Here is a 19980-nt window from a genome sequence, read left to right on the forward strand (position 1 = left end):
CCCCAGCCATATTGGTCTTGCCATCCTCCCCAATTCCCCTGGACAGTGTGAGCTGCCGGTCTGAGCATGAGAGGAGTAGGAGGAAGTAATAGTGGCAGCATGGTGTGGGATCACTTTGAGCTGCGTCTTGGTGGTCCAACCCATGCTGTCTGCACCCAACCCATGCTGTCTGAAAGGACCCCAAGCATCTTGGGCTAACAGTTATGCTGTTATACTTGCGATGACATCACCCAGGGGTGCTCACTCCTGTTTATTTATTATTTATTTATTTCTTACATTTATAAACCGCCCTATCCAGAGGCTCTGGGCAGTGTACAACAACTTTTAAAATACACAAAAACACACAATTAAAAACATAGTGCTAAACACAATATAAAAACAATTCAAATTTTTTTAAAAAGCCATTTAAAATCAATTAAAATACTTTTAGAAAACTGTAGACAGCTATAGGCCTAGCATGCCCTCATCTAGCGGCAACAAGGCAGCTGCTCCTGCTCCCAAGAAGGAAAACCTGAATGTGTGGTGGGAGCAATTGCTGGGCAAGCGGTCTGACCACCCCAAACAACATCTGATAACCCTGAGCATTGGAAAGATGATGGCTTTGGATGACGAGCCATTTCAGATGGTGGAGAACTCCAGCTTCCAGTAGCTGCTCCAGCTGCTTGCTCCTGACAAGAAGTTTCCCTCACACACCACTTTCAACAGGCAGGTGGTGCTTTCCCTGTACTGGGCATGCAGGGAGGCTGTGTTGGGGCTGCCAGTGTGCATTTCACTGCTGATCTGTGGACCAGCCGCAGCAGACTGCAAACTGCTTTCTGTCAGCAATCTGGCCACCCAGAAGGGAAGTCCAGGAAGATAGTCCACAATACAAACTGGGCTGCAGAAACGAAACACGGCTCAGAATAGTTCTTTATATCAGGCTTGGGCTGAAAGCTGTCGACATGAGGGTTGACAAATGTTGTCTTCCAGCAGCTAAGAGAAAGCTGCTGACGTGCTTTATAGTCCAAGCTGATAACTCTCAGCTGGCAGGGATTCAAGGCTTATCAGCCCCTCTGCAAGAGGCGTTTACTCCTCCTGATAGTTTCCAGCTGTGTTTTCCGCCTTGTGACACGCCGTTGCTGTGGAGTCAGTGGGGGTTGCCTGCAGAGCTCATCTTCTAGTCTGTCTGTCGCTGTCTCTGCTGCCTCAGACTGCTGTGCCTGCTCTGAAACATCAGCCAGACCTTCCTCAGCCGTTTCTTGGGAACTGACAGTTGGGCTCTGCCCCTCAGGCACCCCTGCATCGGCTGAAAGGCTGTCAGCTTCCCCTTCCTCCTCACTATCTGAGATCGAGGGTGTGATACTTTCCTGTCCCTAACTGCACACTGGTGATGGCAGGAGAGAGAGGGGACTACAGCTGCTGGTGCTGCCATGGAAACCATCTCCCATGGAGTGAATCCCCATTGGGCAGTGCTACATGTGGTGGCTATGGATGCAGAACACATGGCAGATGTGATGCCAGCGAATCTCTCTGCACATCCTACTGTTTTTGCCCTTGCACCAACGGTGTGATTCCTGCCATACCTGCCTGCCCTACCCAGGTATGATAGTTGCTCGTGTCTACTTAAAGTTTCTTTTTAGATTGTGAGCCCTTTGGGAACAGGGAACCATCTTATTTGTTTTTATGTAAAGTGCTTTGAGTACTTTTGTTGAAAAGTGTTATATAAATATTGGTAGGATAGTGTAGTAAATGCAACATGATCAAGGCATGGTTGACAGAGGCGAAGTCAGCCTTTCAAGGGAGGGGTGCAGGTGACATACCAGCTAAAGGAGAGCAAAGGGGCAGCTGGCAACTGCTGCCACCTGGTTCTCTAGGAGCAGATATGCAAACCTGCTCCTTAAGAAGGCGTGCAACCTGATCCAGAGCCGACTGGAATGCCCTAGTCTTGATACTTTTGTGTCTCCAAATGTTTATCTTACATGAAAGATACAAAGTATTTCATCAACTTTATAGAACACTTATCTATTCATTCAACATTCTCCTTCGTCACTTTGGATGTTCAGTTTCTGTACACATCAATTCCACAGGAAGGTGCTAGAATGGTCATAGCATCTTATCGATTCTAGACCCACAGGAACCCTCCTACACATTTCTTGGTGTATTGATTGGACATTATTTGAAATACGCTTTACAAATTCAGGGGGTTGTCATGGGCAGCCCAGTTGCTCCAGTATTTCAGATTTCTATATGACCCATTTAGAAATTAATGTTATTTTGAATGATGTTAATAATCCTTACAAAAAGGCCTTATGCTATAGTAGATTCATTGATGACATTTTCATCATTGTACAATCTGTTTGTTCTATACTTTCATTTTTTATTGGATCTATTCTATTCTATTCTATTCTATTCTATTCTATTCATTTCGTTTCGTTTCGTTTCATTTCAATACCGCCCTAACCATCCAAATGCTCTGGACAGTGTACAAAAATCAAGACAGACAGACAGATAGACATTTAGAACCATCAGCTTAAAACAATATAAAAATAAGTTTAAAGACAATTTAAGACCAGTTTAATTTTGTCTTTTGTATTGAGTTTTTGATGTTTTTTCAAATCAGGTACTTAATAAGGGATTACAGAAGGTGCTGCATGAATAGTTTTCTATCTTATTATCATGTTACGCTATGTAAGCTCTTTCAATATATCTATATTGTAAATACATCTATATCATAAATACATGTATTGTGAAATTTCTGAGATATAGTGCATAGGCTCATTAACTAGAATATAAGCGAGTTTCAATATTTCTTGGAAGAGAGGAGACTGGAGCATATGGATCAATATCAACAAGTGTTATCAAGCTTATGGAATTTCTGTTTCCATTAGACTGCTGCAAGCTGGTTGTATTAGTATATTTTCCTGAAGCAATAGAGGTGATTCTACACATCAGTGGAAGATATGGATTAATACTGCAAGTGTTATCAAGTTACATTGAAGCTTTCTAATTTCTCTAAGATTGTCATCCACTTGACAAAGTTTAACAACAAATTAGAGGTCAGCAGGTTACCATTGTGGATTTGTACGATATATATTGTATTAACTTTTATAATATGGGTTGTATTATCCTCACAATTGTATCTTTATGAAGTATCATATTGGTTCCATTAGAAGTTGAGTGTGTCGTTGGATTTATGTGACTTCTTTTTTTTCACTTTTCAATTTTTATTAATTTTAACAGTAGTAATATTATCATTCATTACAAATACACACAAACAAAATGGACTTCCCACTCACATTTCTTAGTGAATCATCAACTATAAAATTTACCCTTGCTGTAATAATAATTCAAAACATAGATTCAAACATAGTTAATCTAACCAACCTTTCATTTTTACTAAATTTCAAACCCTGCTGTCAAGTCCATAGTAGGAAAGTGATTCTTTAGATACAACAAGAATGGTTTCCAATCCTCTTTAAAACATTCTAAGTTGAGTGTGTCGTTGGATTTATGTGACTTCTTATGTCAACACAAAGGACACCCATATCAACAGTGTTTGTTATAGATTAATATATGGAGGGATTGACATTTCTTTTTGAGTGTTTGATATAGAGATCCCATTATGCATTATTCATCCATGGCATAAATTTATACAAAGCATGAATTCATGTTCTCTTTCAACATGGTCGTGTCCTCATAATTCATCATTGATATCCCAGCAAAACTTGAAGGGCAACTTGTCCATCCTCTCCTTAAAAACGCTGTCAAAGCGTTCACTCTGTGCCACCGTCATTGTAGTCTTCCAGTCTCCAACAGTACCTGGCACAAGAAGCAGAGAAGGAGAGAGAGAGAGAGAGAGAGAGAGAGGGAGGGAGGGAGGGAGGGAGGGCACACCATAGTGGTCAGATGAAACTGAGGATGTGTGTATCTGTTTATGACTGGAATGGATTGTCAAATAATTAAGGCAATTTCCTGCATGAAAAGAGTAGCGGCTCAATCCTATGATGCAGTCATTTTCTACTGGCATGAGGCTGAGGATTACTGACAGCAGCACAAGGTAACAAGTGATGTTCTTGCACAGGTGCTGCAGGGGGCACCTGATGCCAGCAGTTATGCAGTGGGAACAATCGGTGCCATCCTGTGTGTTGGTACCAGTGCCCAGACCAAGTTTAAAGATGCATCTTTAAAGAAATCCTAGGTGTTAGAATTTTTCTTTGTAGCGTTATCTCAGTTCTTGTTCTAGGCATGCTTGTTTTATGTATGTATTTATATTTTATGTATGTATATATGTTCAGACTTGCGGGTGGAGTCTAAGCTTCACTTAAGCTTCGTACAAATAAGAATTCAAACACAGAGGTTCTCCCTCGCTTGCCTAGGAGATAGTCACATTCATTAGCTATTGTTTAATAATAAATGTTCAAGCTCTTGTTTTCTGCAACTAAAGCCATGCTTCCTGTGCAATTACTTATAGAATATAGGTAGTTACTCTGCAAGACTTGGCCTCGATCTGAAATCAGGATCTAAAATGAAGGACTGATTTAGAGGAGAAAAGCTTTGGACTTCCTGCTATATGTGTTATATGAAAGCTGCTATGGGATGAATAAGAAGAGGACCAGGCTACCCATCTCCTCTAGAACAGACAGTGCTGCTGGATAGCCCACTTGCAGGGTAGCCTATAGAGCACACCTCTATCTATATTACTTTTGGGTGGCTATCCATCACGAGATTATGGAATTGTAGTCCCTATGGTGAACCTTCACCTGCCTGGGTTTGGCGAAACCCACAGCTGGTCACTGTACATGAGCAACGCATGAGACCCCAAGGTCAGAATAGCGAAGACTGAATGGGATACCCCTACCTCTCTCATTCAGAGAGAGGGCTGTAGCCAGTGAGCAGACCCCATTTCAAAAGGAGAATCAATCAGGGAAGGAATCCTCCCTTTCACAAGAGAACAGTAGAGCACTCTTCGGGAGCACACAGATATGCAGTGCATTTCCTGACCTTTCTGAATTAACAACTTAGCTGGCCAGGACTCCAGGAAATGAGGGCATCAGTACTGGAGATGTGTAATCTTGTACACTTGGAAGGCATCCTGTTCTTCAGATGGTCAGTTCAGCACAGCTTTATTCAACATGAGGAATACATCTACATAACTTAACCCTTGCCTTTTTGGGGGTAATTTATACTCAGTGACCAATGCCACACCAAGAAGAACGTATTTATAATGCATGGAATTTGCGACCTTCTGGATAGAATGGCTTGGAATCTGCCTCAGGGCAGGTGGATAGAAATCGAATAAATAAATAAATAAATAAATAAATAAATAAATAAATAAATAATATTCCTCCAGTGAGGCACTACCTTGGCGTGGTTGTTGGGCTTGCGTGCTCTGAAGACGGTGAGAACTATGCAAGAGGTCCAACCATACTGGACAGGTCTCACCAGAGGAGCCAGATGAATAGTGCCTCTCCCATCAACACTATGGTGAGACATAACTTTAATAAATCTCTACCGGATCAGTCTTCTCCCGGGTCAACAAGGACCGCGCCAGGTGCTAGAGTCCCTGGACTTCTGGTGGCAAGTGGGCAACAGGACTCAGGATCAAATTTGGAAAGAGAAGCATCCAGATACAGAAATAACAGAAAAAAGGCTAGCAGAACAGAGAAGATTCATAATAAGAAACAAAGTATTCACAGAAGTTTTGCTGGAAGAACAAAAGAGCAACACAGGCTCAAGGTATGGATGAAGAATTACCACCAACTGAAGAAGTTGCTCAGGCGCAGGTGGAGGAGGTGTTGGAAATAGAGGATGCCACTGTTGCTGAACTGTTTCAAAATCAAAACCAGGCAACCTCCCCTTTGCCTTCACCTCAAAAACCTGAATGCCGTTTAACAGAAAAGCAACAAGAACTAAAGCAAAATATAACTGAGCACATGAACCAAACAACCACCAGGGTTCGACTTGCAGCTCTGAAAACAGTTGCCAAAAAACAACTTGCTCAGCAATCAAAAGATGTCAATGCTGCACTTGCAGAAATAACAACCAAGAATTTGCAAGAAACAAACCAACTAATGTACAGTGCAGCAACAACAACAACACAAGAGCTTGGCTATAAGATCAGTGGACCTGTAAAAAAAGAAAGCAGTACATCTCCTAAATGGAAGATTAGATTAGAAAATAAAATCTCCAGGCTTAGATCAGATGCTAGTAAATTGAAAGATATGAAAGACAAGAAGCTGAAGAATGAAAACACCAAACAGTATCTGCTCAAAAAATAACACCTAGATTCAAGGAAAATTAGAGAAGTCCTGGAAATAATAAAGCAGCAAATAACAGCAGTGTCAAAGAAGATTAGCAGATACGAAGCCAGAATTACACAATACAGGCAGAATCTCCAATTCCAGTCGAATCAGAGACGTTTCTACCAAAGCATAGAAGGAGAAACTGCAAGGAACATAGAAACAGCAAATAAAGAAGAAACAGTGCAATTCTGGGGGAAATTATGGGACAATCCAATAGATTATAATTTTAAAAAGCATACTGGGTGAAAGAGGTCGAAAAATGTAACTAACAAATGCAAGATCTAATAATAACACCAGAATTAATAAGTGAAAGAGCAAAGAAAATTAAAAATTGGACTGCACCAGGCAACAATGAATTGCATGGCTTTTGGCTTAAACACCTAACACGCCTCCATAAACAACTATCAAAACAGTCAAACACATTTTGCAAGGAGGTGATATTGAACAATGGCTAACAACTGGGAAATAGGAGTGGGTCCGAACCGGTCCCGAGGCCGTTCTAAAGAATGGCCGAACTGCCGGACCTGTTCGGATCTGGCTGGTTCGGGTCCGGGTGGGGGGTATTTCTTTAAGGGCGGGAGGGCTTGCTTACCCCTCCCGCCTCTTTGCCCCCGCCAGAGGCCGTATTTCACGGAGTAATGGGGGCGCTGGAAACCAGCCGCCCCCACCGCCGCCCCCGCCCCGCCGTGAGCAGATTAGGGCACAAATTACCGCTACCACTACTGCCGCCGCCATCGCCCGCCAGCCCTCCCTCCCTCCCAGCTGCCCGCCCGCCCAAGTCCTCACCTCTGTCCTCACCCCTGCCTGCCAACCATGTTCAAATTATTAACTGGTATTGGAATGATAGCAGATGGAAACCAGCCGCCCGATCGCCGGAGGCCTGGTCTACCCGGCCTTTTCCCGGCGGGTAGACCGGGCCTCCGGTGATCGGCGTCCTTTGTGGTGCACACATGCGCGTGCGCAAAGCCTCAGTAGCCTGCAGGACTTCAAAGGGAGAGGAGCTCTGTTCGGTAGCTCCTCTCTTTGTTTACAACATCATCCGGTGAGGACTCGGGCGGGCGGGCGGCTGGGAGGAAGGGAGGGCTGGCGGGCGGTGGCGGCGGCAGTAGTGGTAGCGGTAATTTGTGCCCTAATCTGCTTGCGGCGGGGGGGGGCGGCGGTGGGGGCGGCTGGTTTCCAGCGCCCCCATTACTCCATGAAATACGGCCTCTGGCGGGGGCAAAGAGGCGGGAGGGGTAAGCAAGCCCTCCCCGCCCTAAAAGGAAGCCTCCCCTTCGGTGCCGGTCCGGACTGCTCCGGACCGTGCACATCCCTACTGGGAAAACTAATCTCATAATGAAAGACCCAGCAAAAAGTGCAGTTTCAAGTAATTCTAGACCGATAACCTGCCTGCCAACCATGTTCAAATTATTAACTGGTATTGGAATAATAGCAGATGAAGTTATGCAACACTTATTAACTAACAAACAGCTTCTAGTTCAACAGAAAGGAAACTGCCCAAAAACCAGAGACACAAAAGACCAGCTGCTGATTGACAAAATGATTTTAGAAAACTGCAAGACAAGAAAAACAAATCTAAGTGTTGTATGGATTGACTACAAGAAAGCCTTCGACTCATTGCCTCACACATGGATACTAAAATGTTTAGTAACAACTGGTGTCAGCAAAAACATTCAGATATTTATAAAAAAAGCAATGAGCATGTGTAGTACACAGTTAACAATCAATGGCAAGACACTTGGACAGGTTAGCATTAGAAGAGGTATTTTCCAAGGGGATTCACTATGCCCTCTGTTGTTTGTAATTGCCATGACTCCACTTTCACAAATACTAAGCAGAACAGGCCTCGGATACCAAACATCTAAAACATCAAGTCAAATCAACCATCTGCTGTACATGGACGATCTGAAGTTGTATGGAAAGTCCCAATCAGAAATTGAATCACTGCTAAACACTGTCCGTATATTCAGTCGTGATATAGCAATGGAGTTTGGACTAGACAAGTGTGCTACATTAATAATGAACAGAGGAAAAATAAGAAAAACGAAAGGAATAGAACTGCCGAATGGACGCAAGATCAAGAACCTGGAAGAGAAAGAACATTACAAATACTTGGGCATTCTCCAGGCTGATAACATTGCACACACTGAAGTTAAAAGAAAAATGGGAAGTGAATACATCAGGAGAGTTAGAAAAATCCTCAAGTCCAAACTCAATGGCGGGAACACCAAACAAGCCATAAACACCTGGGCTATACCTGTTATCAGATACACTGCAGGAATAATAGACTGGACTCAGGCAGAGCTAGAGACGCTAGATCGTAAGACCAGGAAAATCATGACCATCAATCATGCTCTGCACCCCCACAGTGATGTCGATATGCTATACCTCCCTCGCAGCTCAGGTGGAAGAGGAATGCTGCAAGTCCATCAGACAGTAGAGGAGGAGAAAAGAGGACTTGGAGCATATATATAGACAGTGAAGAAGATGCACTTCAAATGGTCAATAACAAGAAACTACTAAACACCAATGAAAAAAAGCAGGCCTACAAGAAAAAACAAGTCAAGAACTGAGCAGAAAAATGGAAAAATAAGCCACTGCATGGTCAATATTTGCACAATATAAGTGGAAAATCAGACATCACCAAGACCTGGCAATGGCTTAAGAATGGCAACTGGAAGAAAGAAACTGAGGGTTTAATACTGGCTGCACAAGAACAGGCTCTAAGAACAAATTCAATAAGAGCTGAAGTAGAAAAGTCAACAACAAACAGCAAATGCTGCCTTTGTAAAAAAAAGCAGGTGAACTCCCCGGCAAAAGAGAAATTTGCTGATCCCTGTTTGCAATAATGGGAGGGGGTGCTTGGACTGGACCTAGGTGCAGATGTGTACAAAGAGAAATGCCAGAAAGGCCATGTGTAGATGCTGCCACTAGAGTTGCTTACTGCTCAACGAAGTTGAGGATTCCAGGCATGAAATACAAAAACAGCCCAAGTTAATCACTGGGTTTTTGGACTTCACTGTGAGTCGTTTGATCTACTAAGGTTATCTCTGCCTAATGATAGAACTAGTGCTGTGCTGCTCTTTTTCTTCAATATCTACAATCTTCCTTGAATTTAAAAACGGAGTCTCCCCCTCTCAATCATTTCTGTGGCAGCTGTGGGTCTCGTACCCAGCTACTGGGCACAACCTCAGATTTCAACCCTTTTTGATTCACCTTTGCGAAGAAAAGCTCCTTTACTGAAATCTAGAAGATCAGCGGATATTGTCGTGTAGTTTGTTCTGCGATCCATTTTCATTTTATCAAATCCAGCCTTCTCTACAACATCGGCCAGTTCTTCTTCAGACAGCCTCTTTCCTAGGAAGTTGCATATTTTCAGTACAGCACTTCTCAGATCCTGAAATGAGACACAGTTTTGATGTCAGACAATCCACAATTGCATAACATATCAGTCGACACAAAAAAACAGACAAGACATCATTTTTCAGAGACGGAAAAGCTAGATAGCTATTCATGACCTTGCTAAGTTCTTAGGCCAGTTCCAGTATGGGATTTTCCATTTGGTTTGCCTCCTTTGGCTAGCTCAAGAGCTGACGCGGGGGGTGGGAGCGCAGTATCAAGAAACATTGCAGGGATGTGTCCCTCTTGTAAAACCCTCTGAGTCCAGTGATTTAAAAAAAAATCATCAAACGTTGGGTAGCTCTTGCTGAATAATACTGCTAGGTCTTACCTTCTTCATTTCTTCATAGGTTAGGAACAGGATATTGAAGTCACCCCTGTGAGCATACCAGCCTTCAATATGATCCAACCATAAACTACTGAGAACTGATAGAAGATAGATACATTATTTTGGCATAAAAGCTAGAATAAATCTAAAAGATAGCGGGCGGCATTAGGATGCAAGCAGTAAAGCTGTAGTTCAAATTGGTTGAACTAGAGATCAGAAATGAATGCTTTAAATGCCCCGTTTCAGCGATAACATTAAGGAGAATATCTGCCATGATTCCAAACACACCATGAGTTTACAGCTGTGTAATCCTAAGTAATGAAAAAAAATGAGGTGTGTGTGATTCTCATAATTAAGAATAATGACAAATCCAAATCAGACTTCTTATAAAAGGGAAATAAAAGAAAATGATATTGGGGGCTTAGGAACACAGGAAGCTGCCTTAGACCGAGTCAGTCAATTGGTCCATCTAGTTCAGTATGGTCCGGCAGCGGCTTCTCCAAGGATGCAGGCAGAAGTCTTTTTCAGCCCTATCTTATAGATGCCAAGGATGGAACTTGGAACCTTCTGCAGACAAGCAGGCAGGTGCTCTTCTCAGGAGCGGCCCCAACCCATAAGGGGAATCTCTTACAGTGCTCACACATGTAGTCTCCCATTCAAATGCAAACCAAGTCAGAACCTGCCTAGCAAAGTGACAATTCATGCTTGCTTCCACAAGACCAGCTCTCCTCGGAGAGTATTCATCTCTCTGTGTGTATGTACCTTTCTGTGACATTAGATAGCTAGCTAGCTAGATAGATAATTACGTTAATTGAGCCAACAACACAAAAGAAAGACAGTACAGATCACAGTAAAGATAACATAAATAATACAGAATATAATGTCATAGTACCAATAACTCAAACCAGCTCAGACCTAATCTCATATGTGGCCACACAGAATTTGGCCACACACAGCATTATGGGTACACAAGCTAGTAAAAAGGATGCATATCTATCATGCGTTCTAATAGGGATATTTAATAAGAGGGGAGAGAAAAGAGTGATACAAAAATCCCTATAAACTGAATATAAAAGGACGTTCATTACAGTCTCAACCTCTTGGCCACAAGGACAGATCTGGTTAGAGGTAGGGATTGTAATTCAGGATGGGGTTAACTTCTGGTTAATGCTTTAGGAGGGGCTGGTCAGTGACTGATCACTACATACATTAACACTGACACTATACTATTATGCAAAAGAATAGGTCGTATGCAGACTGAAAAAGCACTTGGGGAACAAAATAGTGCGTGCTCAAGAAAATAATATGTCTGCACAAAATCCAGAAGTTGCACTCATACACAAAATTAAATGGATGTAGGAAGAGCTTGCTCAGGAACAGACACAGCAGATGTTGCGCATCGTGTTGCACAAGTGGAAGGATGGTCGCACGAGTGCAACACTGGTCTGGAATGCAAGTTCCAGAGTGAGCAGAACTGGCTAGCACCACAACTTTGCCCTTGTGCAGCTCATTTGCATAATCACTTGATGAGGCTGGATGCCAGCTACTGAATTTATTTTTCATAGAATAAACTTTTTTTTTGTTTGGAGGGAGGGAGCCATAGGATTTTTAAAAAATAGGACAGAAGCTGAATACTCTTAGAAGCTGAATACTCTTTTCCTCATAGAAGCTGAATACTCTTTTCCTGTGCTCTCAAGAGCTTGTTCTCAAATGCAGAGAAGGGGTACAGAGATCAGGGTGTGGTAGCAAATAATGTTTACCTTTGCCAGATAAAAACCGCTCCATGAACACACCAAAGTCTTCTATTTCTTCTAATGTCACTGCAAATTTGGAAAAATGGTAATAGGAGACCATAACGTCTTTTGGGTTTCTCGCTACATAAATAATCTGCGGAAAAAACAATATTTTAAAATTCAGACCATTCAGTGATATGAACAAAGTACTTACCATTGAGATCGAGATATTTTACATTAGGTTTTCGCAGTAATTTACTCAAATTAGATTAGGTTGATGGTCATTTTCCTTTTAGATGAGTTAATAAAGAGAGTACCCATAAAACTGTTCACCATGAAGGTGCTTGGTCAGATGTTTCATGGACTTTTGGCCTCCTGTTATTCAGCCTCGTGCTATATGCATGACTGAGACTGCCGCTCTGGGGGGAAGGGATGTTTCCCATAAGCCATGATTTGGCCCTCAGGGTCTTTCATCCATACCAAAGAAGGAAGAGAAGTGTGGAGATGTCCTGAGACAGTCAATATTGTCAATGAAAATGGGCATGTTAAGTTAAAGGAGGAGAAAACAAAGTTTAATTTAACAGAATTAAAAAGTGGCTCGCCTTACTTTTGCTCTTCCATTTCGTAACCCCTTTGGTACTAGATAGTAGGGCAGATGGCTAGAAAAGAGACGAGGCGATGGGCGCTTGTCGTATTCCATATTGCGGAAATTGAACTCCAGAAATGGGACTCTGTCTAATAAATCTGTATCTTCAGTTCCATCTCGGTGACCTTCATGATGAATCAAGCTCAAAATGTTTTGAGACCATATTGTTCCTGTGAAGGGGAATATTTATTTATTTAATCATATTTTTAAACCACCCGATACATACATCTCTAGACAGAATATCACATTGGTAGGGGTTGCAGCACATGGAATTGCCAGTGATGACCCTTACAACACCTCCCACTTCAGACAAATGGCACTGTAAGCATGTTGGTCGGTTGGGAGGGGGTCAGTGACAACAGAGGGTTGGGTCTTCCTCTCTGCTTTCCCCACTGTACACGTGAGTGGCTATGGCACTCCTAATGTCTGGAGCGAGGTCTACAGAACAAGCCTACTCAGGGGGCTTGAACAGCACCCATGCCCCGTGCATGTGCAATAACAAGTGCTACCACCCTACAGGTAATAAGGACTCTATGGGCAGAACTGTGTGATACGACATCCATTTTTTCCTATTGGGTTTTGTGTCACACAAGTCCATACATGGAGGTCTTTTTCACAGCAGTGCAGAACCACTGCAGGTGTGCACACATAGACAGACAGATAGATAGATAGATAGTGTTTATTAGTCATAGACCAGTTACTCTTTACATTTTACAAAATATTCAATTAAGTAATGCAGGCTTTATGAAGCTTACATACAGTAAAACAAAATTTGGCCACATTAACAGTCATCCCAGGTTTAAAATTGGACAGCAGATACTCCAAGGAAAAAAGATTGGTGTGGCCCGTACAATTCTTTAGCAAAGGTAAAATAAACTTAGAATGACTATCCCTATAAAATTCACAATAAAGAATTACATGAGCAGTCGTCTCTATTTCACCTGCACCACAGGGACAAAGGCGTGCTGCATAAGGTACCTGCTTGTATTTTCCTTCCAAGACCACAGTAGGAAGTACATTGAGGTGGGCCAGGGTTAATGTTCTCCTAAATTTAAATACTAGAAGGTTATTTAAAAAATCGGTGGGTTTAAGATTAAAACCTTGAGGGCCTATATATAGCTCTCTTGTCACGCGTGCAGATTCTTCTTGCAGCTCTATATCTAGAGCTCGTTGTTTAATAAATTGAATAGCCTGATCGAATCCCTGCCCTATAAGTCCTTCCTGGGATGTACCAAGATGATGCAAATTTTTTTTAATGCTGTTTTCCATTTGGATGTAAAGCTGTCAGCTAATACTAGAGGGGCAAGGCCAGTAGGAAAAAATACCAGGGTCAACCAAAATCTGATTATACACAGCCAAATTTTCAGCTTTAACGTGGTGACCCCAGCCTCTCTTCGGAAAGCAACATTAGTAACACCACAGAGAACCTGGAGAATAGCCCTTAGAAACCTTGTCTGGATTACTTCCAAAGGAGTAAAGTTGCCATAAGAGCCAAGCTGTGCACCATAGAGAATCTGAGGGTATACCTTAGCGATAATGAGTTTAATGGCCGCTGGAACAAAAAGGGCACCCCTTGAGAAATGAAAAGACTTAATGGCATTTGCCGACTGCTGTGCACTATGAGAAACAGTATTAAGGTGGGCTTTACGTCCCCCACTAGAGTGGAAGGCCACCCCAAAATATTTAAACACCCTCACCTGTTCAATTCTTTGCCCGTTTATAGACCATCTAAAGTTCTTTGAGTAGTATTGGGACATATCTACCGGCCAGTTTAGGAGGGTGAAGGGCTGGATCATTCAGGTGGGAGACTAAAGATTTAATTAAAACTTAAATAGAGATGGAGCTAAAATACAGCCTTGCCTCACTCCTCTATACATAGGTACATACCTAATTAAATAGAAAGCAGAAGCAACCCTCACTATAGGGCGTGAGACCAAATGCCAAAATTTTTCCTGGTTCTTAAGTTTGGAGGCGCCGATCAGGTCAGCCCATTCTGCTTTCTTGGCTTGTAATTTCTTATTTCTCAATAATTTCTTATACTGCTTCTTCAAAGGTCTGGGCCGAAATATTCGTAGGGCCCTCAGTGCGAGATTTAAATGTATGCACTAACTTTCTTTTGGCCTCCAGACAATCATGGTCAAACCAGGTATAGGAGGTATATTTAACAGTGTTGTTGGAAATGGGAATTGTATTGGCTAGAACTGGCATAAGTAGATCAAACAAACGCTTATATAGCTCTAAAAAAAAGGTGTCATTGCCATTAAGCTGTCCTACAATTAGGTCCTCCTGAAGGTTGGAAGCCGCCACTGACAATAGAAGTGTATCAACACATTGTTGTAGGGCCAAGGACCATTTCACCCTAGCCAGACCTGGCTCCTCTTCATTAATGGAAGCCTGGCAACTCTCAAGATGGGCAGGCTCCCTCCATATCACAGACAATGTCAAAGGGGAATGGTCACTTTCAGACTGAGTAATCATCCGAAAATGCCCTAAAAATGGCAATAAATTGTGGGATATGGCCATATAGTCTAAAAGAGAAGGATTTAAACCTGCCCAGTGAGTAAATTCAGCCAGGAAGTCAGTGGCTGTGGCCCCATTGAGTAGATGAAGATCTGCCCTTCTAAAGGTCTTAATAAGGTTTAAACCCAAAAGGTTCCCCAAGAAATCTTTAGATTTTCTAGAGAGGAGGGGAAAAGGAATATCATAGGACGAAGCGCACTGATGAAATTTAGCGAAAAGGGAATTATCATCCAGAACAATCCTGGCATTAAAATCCCCTGCTACAATTAAATGAGAGTCATGATAATCCAATTGAATTTCATTAATGAAGGTCTCTAGTCTGTGCCAAACAGCTCCAATTTCTGCATGTGTTCTGTAGGTGGAATATAGACATTCATCAATACAGTAGAAGTATCTCCAGTGTCAACCTGGATTGCCATAGCAAGCTGGTCCAGATTGCCAAGATGGAGAGACCTGAATTGAAGCGTGGTAGAAATCAATACAGCCAAACCTCCTCGAGGCCTACCTCTAGCCTTCCCCGCAATCACACCCAAGGACAATGACTTATAGCCAGGCAGGTACAGCTCTTTTTGGGCCCAGGTTTCTTGGATTAGAATAATGTCAAATCCGGAAATGAACCGGAGCAAATCAGGATCTCGTAGCTTGGACTCCCAACTGGCCAGGTTCCAAACACAGAAACAGATTTCATCATGCAGGGGTAACAGTCAGGCTGCGGGGAGAGAGGTGGTATTGTCAGGAGCCGCCTCTTCCTGGAGAGTAGACTCCTCAGTATTCTTCACTTGGCTAAGAGAAGCATCTCGCACTGGAAGATCATGATCATCTGTGCAAAAGGTAGCTAAACTGTCAGAAACCAAGCTGGATCTCAGGTGTGGTGGATCCTTTGGGCTCATTGTAAAAGATGGAAAAGAAGTTGGAGCCAACAAAACCGAAATAGGGCCAAAATGAGGATCAAACAAAAGGCCAGCCAGATGGTCAGGGACAATTTGACCAGCTTCTTGTAAGGCGAGAGTGGATTGCTTTATAAGGGCAGGGTTCTTCCGTAAATCACCAAAAGATTGTGAGTCAGTTAGATGACTTCCCTTATCATGAGGCTCTGCTATGTTATTTGTTTTTGCTGGGATCTCAGGGGCCAGGGGCAATGGAAGAACATTTGTGTTCTCCCCCAATATGGCTAAATCGTCCACTATATTCATAAGTGTATCATGTAAATTAATCAATGAGTGAGAGAGCGTATCCATGAGCTGTTGTTCATCAGTGGTGTCTGAAGACTCTGCAGCAGGAGCTGTAACTAAATCCACTGGCTGTAAAATGTGTTCCAAAATTTTTTTGCTTGGATCTTTGTGGTGAGGATGACCTTGGCTTTTTTGCCTGAGTCACTGCTTGGGTTAATGATTTTCCGCTCCCCACACACTTGGATAAGGGGTTTGCAGGATAACGAGCTGAAGGCTGAGCTTTTAACCCCCTTGTGACCAAAGGCAATATGCTAGTATTGGCAAAACATCTCTTGGGTTTTATCCCAAATCGCCCCAAATAGCTTGACATGCGATGTAATAGCCTTGGTAACCACGCTGATTTGCAGGCCAGTATTAGTCTTTGATAATTACCCATATCAGGCAAAAAATAATAAGAAACAAGGTCTCTGCTTTGAATCTCCTGCCAAGTTAATTGCCTAATGAAATGTAGGATCGACATTTTATGGGACCATTTGTCAGATGAGAAACTTGCTTCTTCCAGGGGGACAAATCTGTTTTGTAAGGGAACAGGAGATGTGAGACTTACTTTTTCAGTGAAGAAACAGTCTATTCTAGATTGTTTGGAGAGTCTCTCCTGCTCCGCTGGGGCAACAGGACTTGTTCTTTGTCTTTTCTTCTTTCTCATCCTCCACAGGATGGTAATTATTTTGGCAGTTTTAAAGGCTTAAAAATCAGCCCTGGTATTTAGTTGAATAAGATAAGCTGCTCAACTAAATTTTAAATCATCAAACATTGAGATAAAAAGCATTAAAGGGGGAAAAACGCGAGGAGCTCATTAAAATTTCTGCTGTTGGGCATCCATGTTGAGCTCCTCCCCCCAGTGTGTACACATGTGCAAGGTTTGTGCTCAAGATGCCCACATTCCCTTGCACAGTATGTCAGCCACTGAATATACAATCAAGATGGTGTGATTCTGCCCCAAGGGGGGACACAATAGAAAGATGTGCACTAGGCCTGGCACAGGAAAAGAGGCAAGGAAGGCCAAGGGCAACAAGGACTGCATGAGAGCAACTGTTGGTTGCATGATTAAATGGATGCAAAACCTAAACAGAATAACTGATCTTCAACAATGGGAGTATCAATGGAAGGTGACTATAAAATTCACTGGAAGTGTACTTTAAGAGAAAATTCGTATAAAATGTATTTTCATTGGTATATAACCCTTGAAACTAATAGAAAAATGGATAGCAATTACCCGGGAGACTGTTGGAAATGCAAGAATCACCTTAGCACATTTTATCATATGTGGTGGACTTGCCGCAAAGCACGGCAATTCTGGGGAAAAATTCACACTAAAATGAAACAAATTTTAAATATAAACCTTTCTTATTCACCAGAGCTTTTTCTGTTAAATATGACTAAACCTTCTATTCCCACTAAATACACTGAGCTGTCTTTATACATGAGCACAGCAGCTAGGATCCTTTACGCTGCAAATTGGAGGTCACAGATAATCCCGACTGTGGATGAATGGCTATTAAAGATATGGGAGTGTGCTTCGATGGCTAAGTTCACCACCTATTTGCGGAATAACTCAGATGAAACATTTGTGGCCATTTGGGAACCTTTTATAAATTTTAATATAGCACAAGGTCTAAATCCATATTCAAGATTTGGTTTCTTTTAAAATTGAGGGCCGAGCGCAGTGTATCAGTAGTTGACTAACCATTGTATTACCCATATTCCCATCTTTGCCTTTCGTGATATACACTGAGAGCGAAAAGATTATTATCAGAGGGGGAATGTGAAATTTTGGATTGTTATATGAAATATACAATATGTAGTTGTTGGAAGCTCAAGAGTGGAGAATGTCTCCCCCCCCCTTTTCTTGTTCTACTTTTAAATAAAAATCTTTAATTAAAAAAGAGAGAGAGGGAGAGCAACTGTTAGGTCATGTATCCAAGTTTTATTTTGGCTGTAAATGAAGAACAGGCTGGGTGGCCCAAATGAAAATACTTTTTAAGAGTATCGCTGTAGGGTTAGTACAAAAAACACTTTAAATATTTAAATATTAAATTGTTTAATAGTAGTAGACCTGTGTTCATGAATATATATCCAGTCTTACCTGATTTAGGATAAGTGACTAGAAATACATCGCTGTCTCTGATTTCAAAATCCTCCAGGGAATCAATATATTCTGCTGTAACCAGATCTGGTTGGAAATAATTCCCCTTGTGTTTGAACAAATATTTCTCTGATTGCTGCATTGCTATCACTGCTGGAACAACAGTACAAAAACTGAAAACTACCTATTTTATATTAAAGGTTCACCTCTCCCCTTGCCAGTCAGCATTCAAGACTCAATACCTTCATTTGTCTGAGGCAGGGTGCCAAATGTCATTCACCTCCACATACACACCCTTCTCAAACCTCTCCGCTCCGCCCCCCTCCATGGCAGCAGCAACCAGCACTGCCTGACTTGGTGCCACCCTCCGGCACCTCCCTTGTATGCTGCTGATCTGATTATGAAAAGGGGGAGGGAATTTTGAAAGGGCAAGGAAGAGGAAATGTCAAAAGGGTTCCAGTCCTCTGCTGCGCTCTTGACATGTTATCTTCTGTTTCATCCCCCTTTTTTCCCACCAGACCAGCAGCACATGAGGGAGGCACGGAAGGGCATACACTGAGTCAAGTGGCAGTGGCTGCTACCACCATGTAGAAGGGAAAGGTGGAGAGGACTGATTTGGAGTGGCTGTTTGCTGGGGGGTGGCTCTGCTCCTGCTTAGTAAAGAGCTGCCTGGATGGTGGCAGGAGGCCCAGGTAATGATCAGTTACTCTGGGTCACTCTGAACACTGATGCCTTCCAATACGTAATTTGGTCTAATAAACTATATCACTGGTTTGAGTCCTCTTCAGCTTAATCATTTAAGGATGGAACCCATTTTTTTCCTAGTAATAAAATAATGTCAAGTACAAAAGTAGTACATAATTGGTGGTAAATAGAGATGTGCTATTAACCCTGGCAGACAATCACATCGCTTGCTATTTCTAAGGAAATAGCTATTACTTGGAAGGTTATCATAAGTACTTAGAGGTGGGATGTGAGAGGAACTTGGTGTGCACACTCTTGAATATTAATATAGATTAGAAGAGGAACAAGATTCCCATTTCTTTTTCCATGAATAAACCCTATCTACTCTGGAGGAACTGCTGGACTTGAAATCCTGTCATTCCTTTCCCAAACAATAACTATCTCCTGTTGTAAGAAAGATGACAAGTCTTGTGGCACCTTAAAGACTAACAAAGCATACAAATACAACAGATTGTGCCTCTGATGAAGTTGCATGTTGACCATAATAGCATAAGCCACACTTGCTGTGGAGTCCCCCACCCCCCATTCAGTGAGCTGCCTCTAGCCTAGAAAGTGGAATGTACTGGAAGCTTACCTTCTGAGTTCCGTTTTTTAAATGGTCAGAGAAAATTCTTTTGCCTCCTGGAACTTAATTATCAATGCTGATATTGAGGTCCCCCAACAAAGCAGCTTCATTGCCTTCTGAGCACCACTTTCTGAGCTGATTGGACTTCTATATGCCATTCAGATCTTTGAACTGAGGGCCGATCCCTAGAAAAACATTGTGTAAGATGATATCGCCAAACAGAGACTAGTGCGAGCAAAAGAAAAACATGAGGCAGTTCCAGGAGCAGAGAGCACTATCTTACATGTGCTGGTCAACGACCGTAATAAAGATTATTATTTCTATACACTATCTTACATAATATGCTCTGTATTTTATTTATTTATTTATTTATTCATTCATTGTTATATCCCACTCTTCCTCCAAGGAGCCCAGAGCAGTGTACTACATACTTAAGTTTCTCCTCA

At 42.2% G+C, this 19980-nt stretch overlaps 1 protein-coding gene across 2 annotated transcripts; it reads right to left on the bottom strand.

Moving 5' to 3' along the window:
- Positions 1 to 3179: 3179 nt before the first annotated feature.
- On the bottom strand, positions 3180 to 19660 carry LOC128339715 (amine sulfotransferase-like). Of its 2 annotated transcripts, none has more exons than XM_053284057.1 (7): positions 19544 to 19660; positions 18226 to 18375; positions 12349 to 12557; positions 11769 to 11895; positions 10012 to 10106; positions 9498 to 9678; positions 3180 to 3798 (listed from the first exon to the last, which is right to left on the bottom strand). In XM_053284057.1, the coding sequence occupies exons 2-7, from the start codon at positions 18365 to 18367 to the stop codon at positions 3674 to 3676; spliced, it is 879 nt and encodes a 292-aa protein (XP_053140032.1). In that variant the 5' UTR covers positions 18368 to 18375; positions 19544 to 19660; the 3' UTR covers positions 3180 to 3673. The 2 variants fall into 2 exon arrangements, with proteins under 2 accessions (XP_053140032.1, XP_053140030.1); XM_053284055.1 differs by having other exon boundaries at positions 18226 to 18378; positions 19544 to 19656.
- Positions 19661 to 19980: the final 320 nt, after the last annotated feature.

Source organism: Hemicordylus capensis, chromosome 1 (assembly GCF_027244095.1).
Source record: "Hemicordylus capensis ecotype Gifberg chromosome 1, rHemCap1.1.pri, whole genome shotgun sequence".
NCBI lineage: Eukaryota > Metazoa > Chordata > Lepidosauria > Squamata > Cordylidae > Hemicordylus > Hemicordylus capensis.